We start from the raw sequence: 15131 nt of genomic DNA, 5'->3' as shown, positions 1-15131 counted from the left end.
CTGCCTGGACCAGGCTGTGTTATCACACGGTGTTCTGGGAGCATAAACAGGATAGGTGTCTAATGGAAGGAGGGCTTTACTGGAGAATCCTCTCTGCTACATACACAAACAAAGCCTTTCAAAACCATTTGGGAGGCTTCCTAAGTGGAGCTGAGCATCTGACTCTGGAGGAGGTGCTTAAACAGGGAGGGTAAATGGATGGATGTGGAGGCTGGGACTGGGGTAGAGGCTGGCCTCTTTGCTTTGGTTACCTCCCTTCCTGTGGACACAGGTGATAGATGGCAGCTCAAGGGAAGGAGGCCAGGCTGTCGCCAACATCCCATTGAAGGTGTCAGCAAGAGCCGAGTACAGCAAGTACAGCATTGAGCCTGCCTCACCCACCGACTTCGGTACCATGATCAAGGGCACCAGGAAGAGCCGGACTCTTGTGCTGAAGAACAAAGGCATGGTCAACTTCAAATTCCACATCCGCCAAGCAGACAAGGGTGCATCTGCATTGGAAAGCAAAAGGTATGAGAAGCCCTGCACCACCCTTCCTCTGAGGAGGCACCACCCCACAGCTGGTATGTGGCAGGCAGCCACAGCTATCATCCATTTGCATCCCTGGCTAGGGGAGAGGGAACAAAAAAATGTCTCAGTATCCCCATGTGTAGTACAAAGCTGGTGATAAAGCTGCTCTGTCCAGCAATGGGTGCTACAGGCTGCTCTCTGGGAGCCATCAGGAGCAAGAAGGCTTTCCTCTGTGAGGAGGAAGGCCAGCTTTGGCCTCAGAGAAAGGCAGGGGAGCTCAGCATGACAGATATCTTTGCTTTCTCCCCTCAGTTCAAAGCAAGAGGAATCTGCTCCATCAGCTACAGAGCTCTCAACAGGAAGGAAATCAAGCTCCTCAACACAGGTGAATGACTCCTGCTCCCCAGTAGTGCTGCTGCAAGGGATGTGAGAAGATGCTGCTGTGCCCAGGCCTGGGGGCTCATCGCCACAGGGTGGGACGTGGTCTGCAGGATGGAGTCCAGTATCTGCTCAGTCCCACTGAACGTTCTGTACTCTGGCTCTGACCTGGAGTTGTAGGGTCAACAGAGGGGGGAGCAGGTCCTGTGTTTGGTAGCTGTGAGCCAGCATAGGCCTGTGAACACCACAGAAGCAAAAACATCCCCCACTGAACTCCCAGTCCACAGAGCTCAGACAACATTGCTTTTTCTTGTTCCCAGTCTCTACCTCTCTCCCATCATTTCTCACAGATATTTCTGCTCTCCTGTGTTACCTCTGGAGATTGAAGGATCACAGCTACCACCTTCATTCTTAACACTCGGACTCCTTTCTCTCTGCCACTTGGGACAGACTTGCAGCTCCTCTTGCCTTGTTGCTCTCAGCCTGGAGCTGCCTTTGGGCCATGCAGTCATCCTTCCCTGCCCTGGGACTGGGTGCTTGGGCCCAGCTGGAAGCCAAGGCAGGACATATTCCTTGCTGGGGTGCTGAAGGCACAGCTATTAGCCATCAGCCTCTCCTGGAACTTTTTCTGCAGGATCGCCTCATTCTTGGCATGTTCAAGGTGTCCCCCTGCTCTGGCTCTGTCCATCCGTGGGGCCAGCAGGTGATCAGAGTGGAATGCTTCGCCAGGCAAGAGGGGATATATGAGGAGCAGCTCTACATTGACATCACAGGAAGAGACCCCAAGGACAATCCCCTCGGCATTCCCTTTACCCTGATGGCCGAGTCCTACTTCCCAGGTACCTACTGCCCACAGTCACACCTGCTGCTGATCAGCGCCTAAACTTGCTGCTTGGATAGAGAGGCACGCTAGCCCTGGTGTCCCACCTTAAAATCCTCAGAGGTTCCAGCCCTCTTCAAGTCCACCAGTGGACTCATCCCTTCCAGGCTGAGAGGGATGCATGGAAGGATAAAAGGAAAGCAATGCTCTCTAAGACTGAGGTTGACTGAGCTCCATCCTCACAGCCAGCTCCCCCACCCAAGGCTGGGTTTAGCAGTCACCCAGGCAGAAAGGGCTTATCAAGGCTTCTGAGAGGCCAGCAGGGTCATCAGGGAGGCTTCTCCATGCTCACCCATCTGGTCTGTCCACAGCACTTGTTAAAGATGTCAAGTTAATCTTCAAGGAGTACCCGATCTGCAGCAGCACCAACTTCTGCCACGAGCTGCAGTCATTGAAAGGCGCGGGCCTGTTCATCAGAGATGAGAACAAATTCGTCTTCCACAAGGTTGTGGTTGGGCAAGAGGCTGAAGCTCATTTCAATATCTACAATGCAAGCCGTCTGCCATGTGATGTGGCCCTCTCCATCAAACCCCTGCCTGGAGAGGTAAGAACTGAGGCCAAGGTGGTGGTTGTCCTCTAAAGGCCGTGTGAGAGCCTGTTTTGTTCTCCAGATGCATTGCTTCCTGTGGCCCAGACTAGGCTAGCTCAGTGCAGCTCAAACTGCAGGAGAGAGCAGCAGAGCCAGGGAACAGTTGTGTGGAATTCTGCATGTCTGGGGCAAGGTTTTGGCTCACACCTCTGGGTCTTCAGTGGGAGAAGTGAATCCTTCTAAACCTGTCTTGGAAGCACACTCGGAGACGGGCTGTTATGAACTGACATGTCAGGGCTCAAAGGAGAGCATTTTCTCAGTTATTAATTGACATGCCAGGGCTCAAAGCAGACCATTTTCTCAGGGTCCCTGGCTTTTCCTTCTCTTTGAAGGCCAGTTCTAGGTTATTTGCAGGATCTTCCATGCAGTGCCCACCTCCCATATAGGCTGGGGCAGCTGCCAGGTCTCAAAACACACAATGCTTTAGCACAAGGTCAGCATGCCCTGGGAGGGAGGGAGCCTGTCCAGGGAAGCAGGAAGGAAGACACTGTCTGGGGCTGTTCTCAGTAATGCATTTATGAATAAAACTGTGTCATGATGAAAGGTATTTTCTCCTAACACTGCTCTGTGGGTTCCCCCAAGGAAAAAAACCCTATCGAAAGCATTTTCAAGGTGGATCCAGTCAAGATGTCCATTGCCGCCTCATCCTATGCTCTTGTGAAGGTGACCTTCACCCCACCAGACGAACAGGACTACGACTGCATTATCAAGGCTTCCCTTGTCATCCCAAAATGGTAACTAACCCTGTGAAATACTGGGGGAGGCCTCACTGACAGCTGCCTCTCCCCTGGGAAGGCACAGACCTCTTGTTAGCTCTAATGCTTTTGGTAGCCTTAGGCAGAGTTCTTGGCATCAGATGATCTAGGAGTAACTCTTAGAGCAGAAAAACGAGGCTGATGATTTATTCTCTGTGAGAAACCATGAAGACAGGGAAATACTCCGTAGCGAATTGGAAGCTACTGAGATGTGCTGCAGCTGAGCTCTGGCCGTTTCCAAGTACAAAGGCTTAGATGAAGCAGTTTCTGTGCCAGCAGGTCAGCAGGCACATTTTGCTCTTTGTTTCCGTACAATTAAGTGATCCTCTGATTCCCTGGCATTCATTAAGTGCCGCCGTGCCAAGCTGCAGCCGCCGGGCTTCCCCTGCCCGGCAGAGGCACGGCCAGCTGCGGGGAACGCTCCCCTGGATCTCCAGGAGAGCCGGGGAGCGGCTGAGGCAGAAGTTTCACTGTCTGCCTTGGGTGGCGGAGAGGCGGCGTCCGAGGAGATAACAAGGGAGCCGACTCAAGGCTAGGGAAACAATTTCAGGTTTAATCCAGGCTCCGGGGAACCCAGTGCCACGGAGAATCCAGTAGCCAAAAGCGCCCTCGAGGCTTTTGCAACGTCTTAAATAGCGGGGCGGTAGCAGGGGGAAGGGAACGCCCATTGACCCGTGCGGGATTTGGGGCAGTGGAAGGTGAAAGGATAGACAGACACAAAAACCAATGGGGAAACTGAAGGGAGGGAGCCCGGGCCCTCATCCAATCCCTCGAGGCCCAGGGAGCAGATCGGCAGGAAGGCGCTGGGAGCCGAGTGACGGACCAGGGAGCGGGGAGCGGGGAAGTGCCCGAGCGCTGTGAGGGAGATCGGCGCTGAGGGGGCGGCGGGAAAACGCGGGGCGGAGCCGCTGGGAGAAAATGGCGGGTGGAGGGGCGAGCCGCTGCACAACTGTTACAGGAGTATAAAAACACACTACAACAATTAAGCTATGCTTTTGCTTGTTGCATGTCTCATCTCACTGCAGCCAGGGGATTTGCCATATCTCATCTGATGCCTCGTTTTTTACCTGCTGCACTGCTTGATTCAATTAAGTGGAATTAGTTTTAACTGTTATTGTGGAAGGCTCTGGCTCTTTGGAGCAGATTCCTCTTGTGAATGGCCCTGAGTGGATTGGGAAGAGGCTGGTGGGGGCTGTGTTGTGCGGTACATGAGCACCAAGCAGGGAAAACACTGTGGGTGGCCCTTGCTGCTTAACTTGCCCGTGAGAAATGAGTTAGTGCCAGCTGAAATTGTTTCTGTGTCTCTCCTGCAGCTCTGTGAGAATTGAACCTCGGATCGTGACCTTCCATATCAGCGGGAAGGGGCTCGAGCCACAGCTGACAGTCGTGTGCCCAAGTGCTCGCAGCAAGAGGGGAAATGCCGTGCTGCGCTTCAAGAGGCTCCAGGTGGGGGATTCAGAGACGCTGCCCCTGGTCGTCCGTAACAATGGCATCGCACCTGTGGAGGTGAGGAGGACCTGCTCGAGGAATGGTCTGGTTTGGGAGCAAGTGCTTGTGGCACAGGGGAAGGGTCCCAAAAAACATGGCACACCTGGGAAGAGGTGTCAGAATTCTTTTTAAGCAAGTGACCGACATCTGTTCTCCAAGAAGAGAGTTCTTGGAAATTTTCCATCCAGGCTTTCTTCTTCTAAGTTGAACACAAGAAAAGTGGTGTTTTCCCCTGTCTCTCAGGTCACCCTCTGTTCTCATGGACATGTGTGATTTCCCACTTCCATTAGATTGTATTTGATCCTAGTTTACTACCTTTTAAGTAAACTTAGTTGTGCTTTAATTACATTCTGCCCATTACTTTCTGTCCTGTTTGGTTCTGTGTCAGTTCTATCCAGATGCTTCTGAACACCCTTTTTTCCTGCTGGTTTGACTTAACTTTTGTGCTAAATGCTGTTTGTAGTGGGAGAGGTGCTGGGCTCTCATGCAGGATCAGCAGCACTGTGGTGTCAGTCTCCCTGTGCCATCCTGTACTCACACCAGTATCATTGTGCTCTGGGTTCCCTTTTCTCAGTTTATGTTATGCCTGGAGGATAAGCATGGAGTGTTCTTCTTGAGAAGGAGGGCCTCCACACTCAGGATATTCCGCACTGGAGATGTGGAAGAGAACTCCGTTGGAAACGGTAAATCCATTAACCATGAAGTGTGATCATGCAAAGAGGGAAAGCCTGTGCCCTGCTCTTGGCTTCTCCGAGCAGCAGCCAGATGTTAGGCACACTTTCTTTTATTGGGCTCTGTCTCCCAAGCTTTTCTTGGGGACTTTTTGCAGGGTCTCCTCCTAGCAAGTTGTAGGAAGTTCTTCTGTTCTTCTAGACATGGTGGGTTGAGTTGTGGGGGGCTGTCACTACCTCAGTGGACCCTCTGAAGTATTTGCTGCATGTGGGAAGGTACCAGCCTGAACACACACAGCCCTTGAGCACAGAGACAGCCAGCAGAAGCCAAAAGCACTCTTTGGCTCAGCTTTGCATATGGCTGGAAGCAAATGGAATGAGGGCTGGGCATCAGCCTGAGGTTAAGCTGCTTAAGTGGTGCTGTGTCTGGAGGTGGCAGTCCTGTGAACAGAGGAAGAGGTTCTGGGGCCACTGGGGGTAGAACCTGTGCTTAGAAGGCAGCTGGTTTCAACCTCTTATTCCTCATCTATCCTGTGGAAATATTTCCTCTGTACAGCTGTATCACTTAATCTGATTTCCGTTGCTGTGCAGAGAGCAAGCCCCCAAAGAAGCTTTTCTTCCTTCTGTGTTCTGGGCAATCGACAAAGTTTGATGTCATTTTTAAACCCACTCTGGCTCAACGTCTGGAAGAGAAGATTTGTCTGTTAGTGGGGGACATCTGCATGACCCAAATAGAGCTGGTGGGTGAAGGCCACAGGGATGAATTCACCCTCGGTGGATTAGAGGAAGACATCCAGGAGAGGAATGCTGAGAGCAGTCTGAAGAAAGACATCATTGATGGTAAGAGAGGACAGGCTGCCAAGGTGTAGCAAGGAAGAGGAAAATGTCGGATCATGTGTGTCCTCCCTCTATCCAGGCCTGGGCTGTCACCCACAGGGCTTGGTGGCCTGTGGGCATGGCAGCCATGCGTGCAGAGCAGCGTGTGCTGTGCTGCATGTCGCTGGCTTAGGGACGTGTCAGGGTGTTTCCCTGGAAGTGGTGGGATGGGGAATTGCCTGGGGCACTCCCTCCAGAGGGAGGAAGGCTTGGAGCAAGGAAGCATTGAACATGCAGGTGTCTGTGCACGTGAGGGGGGCAGGTGGAGCTCCCTGCATGCTGAGATCCCTTGCTCTCCTCCTTTACAGCTGTCAGAGTGAATCACCTCCAGTTTGGGTACTGTCCTGTCAGGAAGCCCTGCCGCAGGACCTTCACCATCACCAACCACACCCGTACAAAGGTCATGCGCTTTGAGTGGGAGACAGACGCCCCATTCCAGTTCTCCCCCAAGGTGAGCATGGACTGGTCTGCCTTTCCCCATTGCTCAAGCCCTGCCCTGGTGTTCCCAGGAGCTGGCAGGGAGTCCTCACGTACCAGTGATAGCCTGTTCCAGTGCCACGGAGGAGATGCAGCCCCTGGCTTGGCTGGGCCATGGCTGCCAGCCTTGCAGAAAAGGCTTCATGTTATGGGAGGTGGCACCTTCTGTTCATACTTTTGGATATCCAACTTTGTGTACATCCACTCTGAGGTGCAGATTCCTGGCATAGGTGTTCACCACATCAGTCCCTTTTGCTGTCAGTCCTGGCCTACCGTCCGCAGGGGCTGGCCCAGTTCCAGTCCCTTTGCCCCCTGGCTGACCTCTCCCAGGCCGCATGGCTTCCCCTCCCGCACCCAGCCCGTGGCTGGGCAGGGGAGGTCTGAGCTCTTCACTGACTGGAACAAAAGAGAGAGTTGCCCTGGAGTTCTCCGCTTTTAACCCCCCTGTGTTCTCAGACGTGTTTCCAGTGTCTTCAGTGGTCACACCACGTGTCAGCATTCAAATCTGACCACTGATTGGTTTGACCCCAACTTCCTGAGAAAACTCACTTCCTTGTCAAACCAGGACACCTTGGCAGGGACCAGGCTTCCAATTTGGTCTTGACTCCCTCTCTGATTCTCCCTAGGTGGGACATCTCCATCCTGGCTGTGCCAAGGGCATCACAGTGATCTTGAAATCAGATGTCCCAGCCACCTTCAGGAGGCACCTTGTGAGCTGTAAGGTGACCAAGATTAACTTTGAGCTGCCACAAAGGAAGGTTCCTGATTGGGATGACCAAATGTGCATCGTCACATGGAAGGAAACGACCAAGAAAGACCTGGCAGCCAGCTGGCCTCAAAAAGAAAAGGTTAGAAGCAAAATGGCCAAAAAAGCCAACCCAGCTTTTACACAAAGAACCACCATAACACCATCACTGTTGGCTGAGCAGCTCCTGCTTTCTCTGGACATTGGACAGCCGTGAGGTTCACCAGCAGTGCATTCCAGGGGAGAGGTGGAAACACAGTGACTGGATACACTCACACGAGAGGGGGAAGCCTTTTGGCAAGAGACCTTTAGCCACACCCAAACTGCATCAGTCTGTGCCACAAGCATGAGTGTTGCAGCCTGTGTTGAATGGGGAACGTTTTCTTAGTTTATCCCATTTTATGGTGTTAGAAATCTCTTCACCTCATTTCGTGCCTTTTTGCCAACAAGGAGTTAAGTCTGCTGCACTCTGCCCCTTCTTTCAAAGCGGAGAGAAATCCACTTCTCCTGCATATGAACCCCAAGTTTTGTCTGCCTGGATACCAGAGAATTTGATTGTCTCTGTATTGTGTGGGATATCTCATCATGGAGTAGCTCAGGCACCAATGACAGTATGGAGGAGTCCAGAGAAGGATCATCTCCAGAGCTTCTTGCTTTTATTGTCATTATTGCCTAACACACTCATCTTGGGTGATGGTTCTTTCTGAGTTTCTGGACCATTTTAAGGCCTCTATACCATCCTCTTTTCTACCAGAACATGTGAGGGTGGAGACTTTCCTAGTGAGATCTTTCACATCCCAAAATGCCCATCCTCAGCTCCCAGCAATGTAGCTGTTGCTCCACACAAGACATCTGGAAAGCACTTTCTCCTAAGACAAGAAGAAAAAGGTGCTTTCTAGAACTCTTCAGTCTTGGGGTTCTCCATCCACAGAACTCCAGCAGGGGAACTTAAACCAAATTTTGAGACCTGCTGGATTTCAAGGGGACCAGGAAAAGAGTCAGTGCCTCTACAAGGTTGAAGTACAGGACTAGAGCACAGCTATAGTCTCCGTCGATATATTAACAGCTGTGCTAGTGACTGCTTTGATCCGTGGGTAGAAACAACTACTGTAGCAGAGCAGTCTCAATGTTGTCATCTTTCCAGGGAAGTAAAAGTGAGTGGTCCTTTCTAGTCCCTCCGTGAGGCTGATCTTGGAGGCCAAGAAGATTCCTTTCTCAGCCTGACTTTCTGGGCTCTGCTCTGTGATTCCTCCCTTCTCTGTTTGCAGGTGATCGAGATAGCCCCGGAGCCAGCTCACACTGTGGTGGAGGAGAGCAGCCAGGAGTTGGAGGTGTACCTCAGTGCCGTTGTTGCCTACACCCAGTTCAAGCTGAACACGACCGTGGTTCAGTTCAAGGATACCTTGCCCTTCCAGACAAGGACAACCACGTGAGTGCTGGAGGCCAGGCAGGGCCCTGCGAGCAGGAGCTGCCTTTGCCCAGGGCTGGCCCAGTGCCCTGTTCCCAGAACTCTGCCCCAGCCAAAACCAGCACAGGCCCATTTATGTGCACACAAAGCCAAGCAGCTGGTGGTGGTCAGGAGAGGTTCAGTGCTGCCATACCTTTCTGCTGAGAACAACCATGGATTTGCTTTCACTGCATGTCTGCATCTGCTCAAGAATAAGTTTGCAGTCAAACCAAGACCTAAAGGCCAGAGTAAGCCCCTTAGCTTCAGTGTCCTGGACATCATGTTGGCCCTTTCCTCTTAAACTTCCAGACTCTGAAATACTTTTTGGGGCCACTCACGACAGCAGTCTAAGCATGGCAGAGTTGCCTGGCGAAGAAGATGCTCCTCGGCAGAAAGCAGTACCAGGAGTCCATCAGACAGTGTTACTGTACTATTTGCTTTATATTTATTGGACATTTTTTGTTACTCCTCCTTCTTGCTTTTCAGTTTCAGGCTATGCAACACGGGGAAGGTAGCCCTGGAATACTCCTGGGAGAAAGCTGCAGATAGTGAAGCGGTGAAGAAGCCATTCGCAACTGGTCAGATGAGTAAGGGCATTTCACTTGGTAGCTGAGGGCCTGGGAGAAGACTGCCACTTCACAACATAAATTGCTTTTTCATCCTTGTCCACATGTCCACTTTCATCAGCAGCTTCCCAGCTGCAGCTGGAGAGTTTTCTCCTTGTCCCCATCTGCCTTTCAGCCCCTTCTGTTCTTGCTCTGCCACTTCTGCTCTGCAAAGGAGCTGAGCCAGGCTCTGGGGAGAGCCATGTGCTGGGTCAGGACTGGGAAGGGGGATGTCATGTCATCTCTTTGAGAAGTCTGAGACTGTGAAAAGCAATGGTGTAACAAGTGAGCTGCCCTGCAGCCACTGTCTGTGCGCAGTTCCCCACTCCAGGGCAAATGCAAAGTCACTGTCTAAAACCAACTCTCCTGCTTTGGCACAGGAGTGTGTGCTGCAGGCAGAGACTCTGCTCCCAGACACTCTTATTTCCTGCCAAAAGTACTTGGTCAGGGATGCTCCAAGTGCATCCCAGCTCTCTTCCAGCTACCTGCACAGGAGGCAGAGTTGCTGGGAACACAGGATTTTGTCATTGAAAGGTGTTCTCTTCCTCTATGCAGGTCAGTTCGTCTCTGCTACTTTAAAGCGTTACAGAAAGCTGCTGGATCGTTTTAGGTGGCAGCAGGAGCATCCTTTCCAAATTCACCCTTCTGAGGCTCGGCGGCTGCAGCAGCCTGCCAAGCAGGAGCAGGATTTCAAGCAGGAGCTGCAGCAGCCCGAGGAGCAGGACTGTTCCAAGAGGCTACTCTACTCAAAGCGTGTTGGTTCTGCCCTGGAAATCTTCACAGATTTCACTCATGGCCTGCCACTGTTCTCCATCAACCCCTGCCATGGCATCCTTGCTCCTGGCCAGAAGCAGACCTTTCATGTGCAGTTCTCCCCAAAGTTCATGGGGATGTTTCAGACCACCGTGCTGTGCAGGTGGGAAACATCGACACACTTGCCATCTCATGCTTTTGATGGGTACCACTGGGCGATCACAGGATGGGACAGGGTGGAAGGGACCACAGTAGGTCATCTGGTCCTACTTCCCTGCGCAAGCAGGTTCATCCCAAAGCACATGGCACAGGGTTGTGTCCAGAGGGCTCTGGAATAATTCCAGTGAGGGACACACCCCACCCTCTCTGGCAGCATGGCACCTGCACAGGAAAGTTCTTCCTCAGGTTCAGGTGGAATTTCCTGTTCCTGTCCTCCATGCAGCGAGTACAGCTGTTAAATCTGCTGCTCACTGCTTGCACAGAGAGAGGATGCAACACTATGTACTCTGCAAGGAGACAGAAAAGCAGCTGGCCTGGAATGTTTGTCTGGTTAATACCAGTCCCTCTCTTCCTAGGATTCCTAACCTGAATCCGGCTCAGAAGATGGGGCAGGTGATTCTGAAAGGCAGAGCCCAGGAGCAGAATAGTCTTGGTGAAACTTTAGAGGAGACAGTGGAAGACCAGGGACTCAAGAAGGAGGTGCTCTGGAAGCCAATACCCAAGGAGCACCATTTGTGTCAGCTGGTGCATCCGCCTGGAGCCAGCACCATCGTGCCTCCTGCTGCTGATGGTCTCCCACCTGGAAACCTCTGCAGCTACCCTTCCAAGCTCCAGTGAACACCTCCAGCTTATCTTCTAACTACATACTTATAACTTTAATTACCTACTAAATAATTTTAAATTCATTGTTAATAAACAATTGTTAATAAATTGTTGTCAGCTTGTTTGATGGATATATGGGCTGAGTCCAATAAGATGGAGTTTATCAAGTCCAAGTGTAGTAGATAGGGACAGGCGAACGGAAGATTTCGGGATGTGACGGAAAGAAAGACCCCCATCCCCCTTTCACCCTGCAACATGTTATCCATTACCCCAAAGAATGTAACCACACCTAACCCAGTAGTCTTCCACTCCTAACTAACCCTAGAGACCCTGCCAACCCCCTCCTGACATAGCAGAGTCCCCCAAGACTATTTAAACCCATGAGATCAGATAATAAACGCTTTCGACCGTCCACCACATTGGTGTCCTGCGTGTGTCGTTAGCCCGAGTGGCCCAGGAGAGACTGGGCTGCCGTGCTGTTCCTTGAAACCAGGTCGCCGTTGTCTTCCATGAAGGCAACATAACTGGTGCTGAAGCCCGGGAATAATTCGCTCGGGTAGCGGGTGTCGCCTGGACAAGAGCAGCGGCCAGACCGGTGAAACCGTGTTCTCGGCGGGGGAGACGTCCCAGGACCCGCGGTCGTCATGGATGCCATCGCCAGGGTCGTAAGTGAGGTTCATAAGCAATGGGGAATTGAGTGTAAGCTCAAAGACTTTTATCTTGCTATAGCAAGGCTGCTTGAGCTTGGGGCAATTTAACGCCCTGTGGATGTTTTGCATCCGGAGATATGGGAAAAATGCACAGCCGTGCTGGCCGAGGACACAAAATCCTCAAGCAGCGGCAAATGCCTTAAGGCATGGGGCAAAGTAGAGAAAGCTCTGCGCAGAGCAATAGAAGAGCAGGAGACATGGAGCGCGGCGCGTACGTGTTTATTAGTTACACCCAAGCTAGGGGTAGGAGTGGCAACGCAAACCGCCCCTGAGGACGATCCACCCGGGAGCGGGGATCTGGGGGGGCCCGGCGCGTCGCCCCCCACCCCGGCCCGGGGCCCGGGACCCCCCCGCGGAAACCTCCCAAAAATCCGCGGCTTCCCCATCCGCCCCACCACTGCCGGTCAGTGACCCGCTGCCGGAGGTGCAGCAGCGCGCAGAGTTCTTTTGGCAGAGCCTGGCGGGGGAAGCCAGAGGCGCGGAGGCCGCGGCTCGGGAGGAGATCCTACCCACGCCGCCCCCGTATCCCCTTGAAAATGGCGCCGGCAGCCAAGGGGAGGGGTGGGGCGCGGGCAGTCTCGGCGCAAAGAGCCCAGAGGCGCGGAGTTTTGTTAATGCGCGTGCGCGGGAGAAAGAGGAGGAGAGCGGCAGAGGGCTCGGAGCCAATTGGCAGCCACGCCTGACGCCACTACCATGTAAGGGAGGAACCCCCCCCTGCAGGAGGCAGGGCGAGCCCGGGGGGCGGCAGCGGCGCCACCCCCGGCGGGAGGAGCAGGGTCGGAGCCGCACAAAACGGCACCGAGCCCCGGAAGTGCGCTGGCATTCGACTTCCGACTCTGAGTCCAGCAGCAGCTCCGGCAGCTCGGAAGAGCTGTCGGGAGCCAGCTGGGACTCTGAGACGAAGAGAATAGAGCCAACGCAATTTAAAACAAAACCAAGTAAAGCTTTAGGCCGCACCGAAAAGCAGCCACAATACGAACCAGCCCAGTTTACCAACTGGGGAGAAATAAAAATAGCCTGTGCTGAATGGTCCCCAGCGGCTGCCGTACAAGCCTTCCCGGTGAGGATCACCAGCCCGGAAGGGAACCAGCAGAGGGTATATGCCCCGGTAAACCCAAAAGATGTACAGTCAATTGTCAAAGCCATTGCAGAAAAAGGAATCAAATCGGCCATGGTCTCCACATTAATCGATGGTCTTTTTAGTAATGACGACCTGCTTCCCTTTGATATTGAGCGAATAGGTCGCATGATACTTGATGGTGCCGGAATGATTGTGTTTAGACAGGAATGGGAGGATAATTGTACAAAGCTATTAGCCCAAGCATCTGGCGCGATGCAGCCACTATGCGGATCGACTTTATCCAGGCTTATGGGAAAGCACAATTATATGATCACGCCTCAGCAACAAGCCACACAGATGCGGGCTGAGGAGGTCAGGGCGACCACTCGGGCTGCTAGGGAGGCTATTAGTGCAGCCTCCCGGGTCGTGGCCAAGCCGTCGCCGTGGTCCACCGTGAGGCAGGCAGAGAGCGAAAGCTTCACGCAGTTCGTAGATCGCCTGCAGGCAGCGATAGACTCCTCTACCCTGCCGGCAGAGGCAAAGGGCCCCATGGTAGCTGACTGCTTGCGCCAGCAGTGCAACTCTGTCACCAAAAATATCTTACGTTCCCTGCCAGCCGGAGCCAGCCTGGCTGACATGATCAGACATGTAGTGAGGGAAGAACACCTGACACCCATTCAGGCAGCCGTCCACACCCTGACCAGTGCCATGGCGTGTTTCAAGTGTGGTGAGGCAGGTCACATCGCGGTGAGCTGTCCCCAGCCGGCACAGCAGCCCGCCGCGGCGCCTCCACCCCAAGCACGCCCGAGAGGAGCCTGTTGGAGCTGCGGGAGGAAGGGGCACCTCGCCAAGGAATGCAGGTCCCAGCCCCAGGGAAACGGGAGAGGGATGGGGCGTGCGGGCCGCACTCAGCTCCTCCCGCCGCGAATGCAAGGCGGCCCATCTATGCCAACCCCCAGTGGGACGGGGTGCCCTTATACCCCATACCCCCACAGGAGGCAGCCAGCTTCATACACTTGCCAGTGAATTTCGCAACACAGCCTGCAGTACCTTCGTACCCACTACCACCACAAGCAGCGCTCGTGCCGCAGGGTCAGCAGGGGACGCCCCAGAACGGGACCCCTGGGTGGCCCTGGCCATGAAAATAGGGAAGGAGCCCCTGATGCTATGGGGGACGTGCCGCCTTTATGGCAGTCAGGACCCCCATGTCATAGGGCTTCAGTTTTGGGCAGACACAGGAGCAGACTGCTCGATTTTTCCCCAAGCGCTGTGGCCCCAACACTGGCAATGCAACTTTAGCAAAGCAGAAAGGCAACTTCTGCACTCAAGTTGTCAAGCCCAACAGAAAGACCAATAAGTGGGTGGTCCCATCCGCAAGGGAGTGGAACAAACAGTAGCAATCCACCCCTACATTTTGCAAAACTCTCCACCCCTGATAGGAAGGGACATCCTTGCTATGTTAGGAGTCAGGATTACAAATTTATAATAAGGGCCACTGCCGTACACCCACTGTTGCCAATCAAACTGACTTGGAAATCACCAGACCCCGTATGGGTCAAGCAGTGGCCCCTGCCAAAGCCTCGAATGGCAGCCTTGCTGGAACTGGTCGACCGCGAGCTGCAAAAGGGTCACATAGAGCCCTCCACCAGCCCGTAAAACACCCCCGTGTTTGTAATCCCCAAGAGATCTAGAGAAGGTTATCATCCCATCCGCATCTGGGATGTGGGTTTGCCAGCGATCCGGAGTGAGTCCTTGTGTGTTCCTTGCCAAATTTAATGACTCTATTGACTTCTGTGTCCAAGTTCTGATTGTTCCTAGGGTCCTGTACCACTCAGATGAAGAAGTGTACCACCTTTTCGAAGAACCTGACAGACTCCACAAAAGAGAAATAATCACAGGTATAACTATCACAATGCTGCTCGGCCTGGGAGCAGCTGGTACAGCCACTGGTGTCTCAGCCATCGCAACCCAACAGCACGGACTCTCTCAGCTGCAAATGACCATCGATGAAGACCTGCAGAGGATCGAGAAATCCATCTCCTATCTAGAAAAATCAGTCTCTTCGCTTTCAGAAGTAGTTTTACAGAATAGGTGAGGACTGGAGCTCTTGTTCATACAACAAGGAGGACTGTGTGCAGCTTTGAAAGAGGAATGCTGCTTTTATGCAGATCATATGGGAGTCGTTAAAGAATCCATGGCAGAACTCCGAGATAGACTGGCTCAGAGAAAGAGAGACAGGGAAACCCAGCAGAGCTGGTTCGAATCCTGGTTCAATCAATCACCTTGGCTCACCACTTTAATTTCCGCCCTGGTAGGTCCACTGGCAATACTGCTTTTAGCTGTTACCATAGGACCATGCCTGCTG

The 15131-nt window shown here is 53.1% G+C and overlaps 1 protein-coding gene across 1 annotated transcript in view; it reads left to right on the top strand.

Annotated features, from left to right (window-relative positions):
- The window catches only part of LOC110482787 (hydrocephalus-inducing protein), a 69166-nt gene extending 59427 nt beyond the window's left edge, over window positions 1–9739 (top strand). The window contains exons 48-59 of the mRNA XM_077786248.1: window positions 272–510; window positions 823–895; window positions 1523–1727; window positions 2080–2312; window positions 2940–3091; window positions 4426–4618; window positions 5175–5283; window positions 5863–6111; window positions 6456–6598; window positions 7251–7472; window positions 8638–8798; window positions 9303–9739. Of these exons, the coding sequence (XP_077642374.1) occupies window positions 272–510; window positions 823–895; window positions 1523–1727; window positions 2080–2312; window positions 2940–3091; window positions 4426–4618; window positions 5175–5283; window positions 5863–6111; window positions 6456–6598; window positions 7251–7472; window positions 8638–8798; window positions 9303–9429 (2106 nt within the window). The 3' untranslated portion in view covers window positions 9430–9739. The remainder of the gene's footprint in view (window positions 1–271; window positions 511–822; window positions 896–1522; window positions 1728–2079; window positions 2313–2939; window positions 3092–4425; window positions 4619–5174; window positions 5284–5862; window positions 6112–6455; window positions 6599–7250; window positions 7473–8637; window positions 8799–9302) is intronic.
- Window positions 9740–15131: the final 5392 nt, after the last annotated feature.

The sequence above is a fragment of the Lonchura striata genome, chromosome 13, assembly GCF_046129695.1.
Source record: "Lonchura striata isolate bLonStr1 chromosome 13, bLonStr1.mat, whole genome shotgun sequence".
Lineage (NCBI taxonomy): Eukaryota > Metazoa > Chordata > Aves > Passeriformes > Estrildidae > Lonchura > Lonchura striata.
Note: the sequence above shows the minus strand (reverse complement) of the source record. Positions and strands in the feature narration are given on the sequence as shown.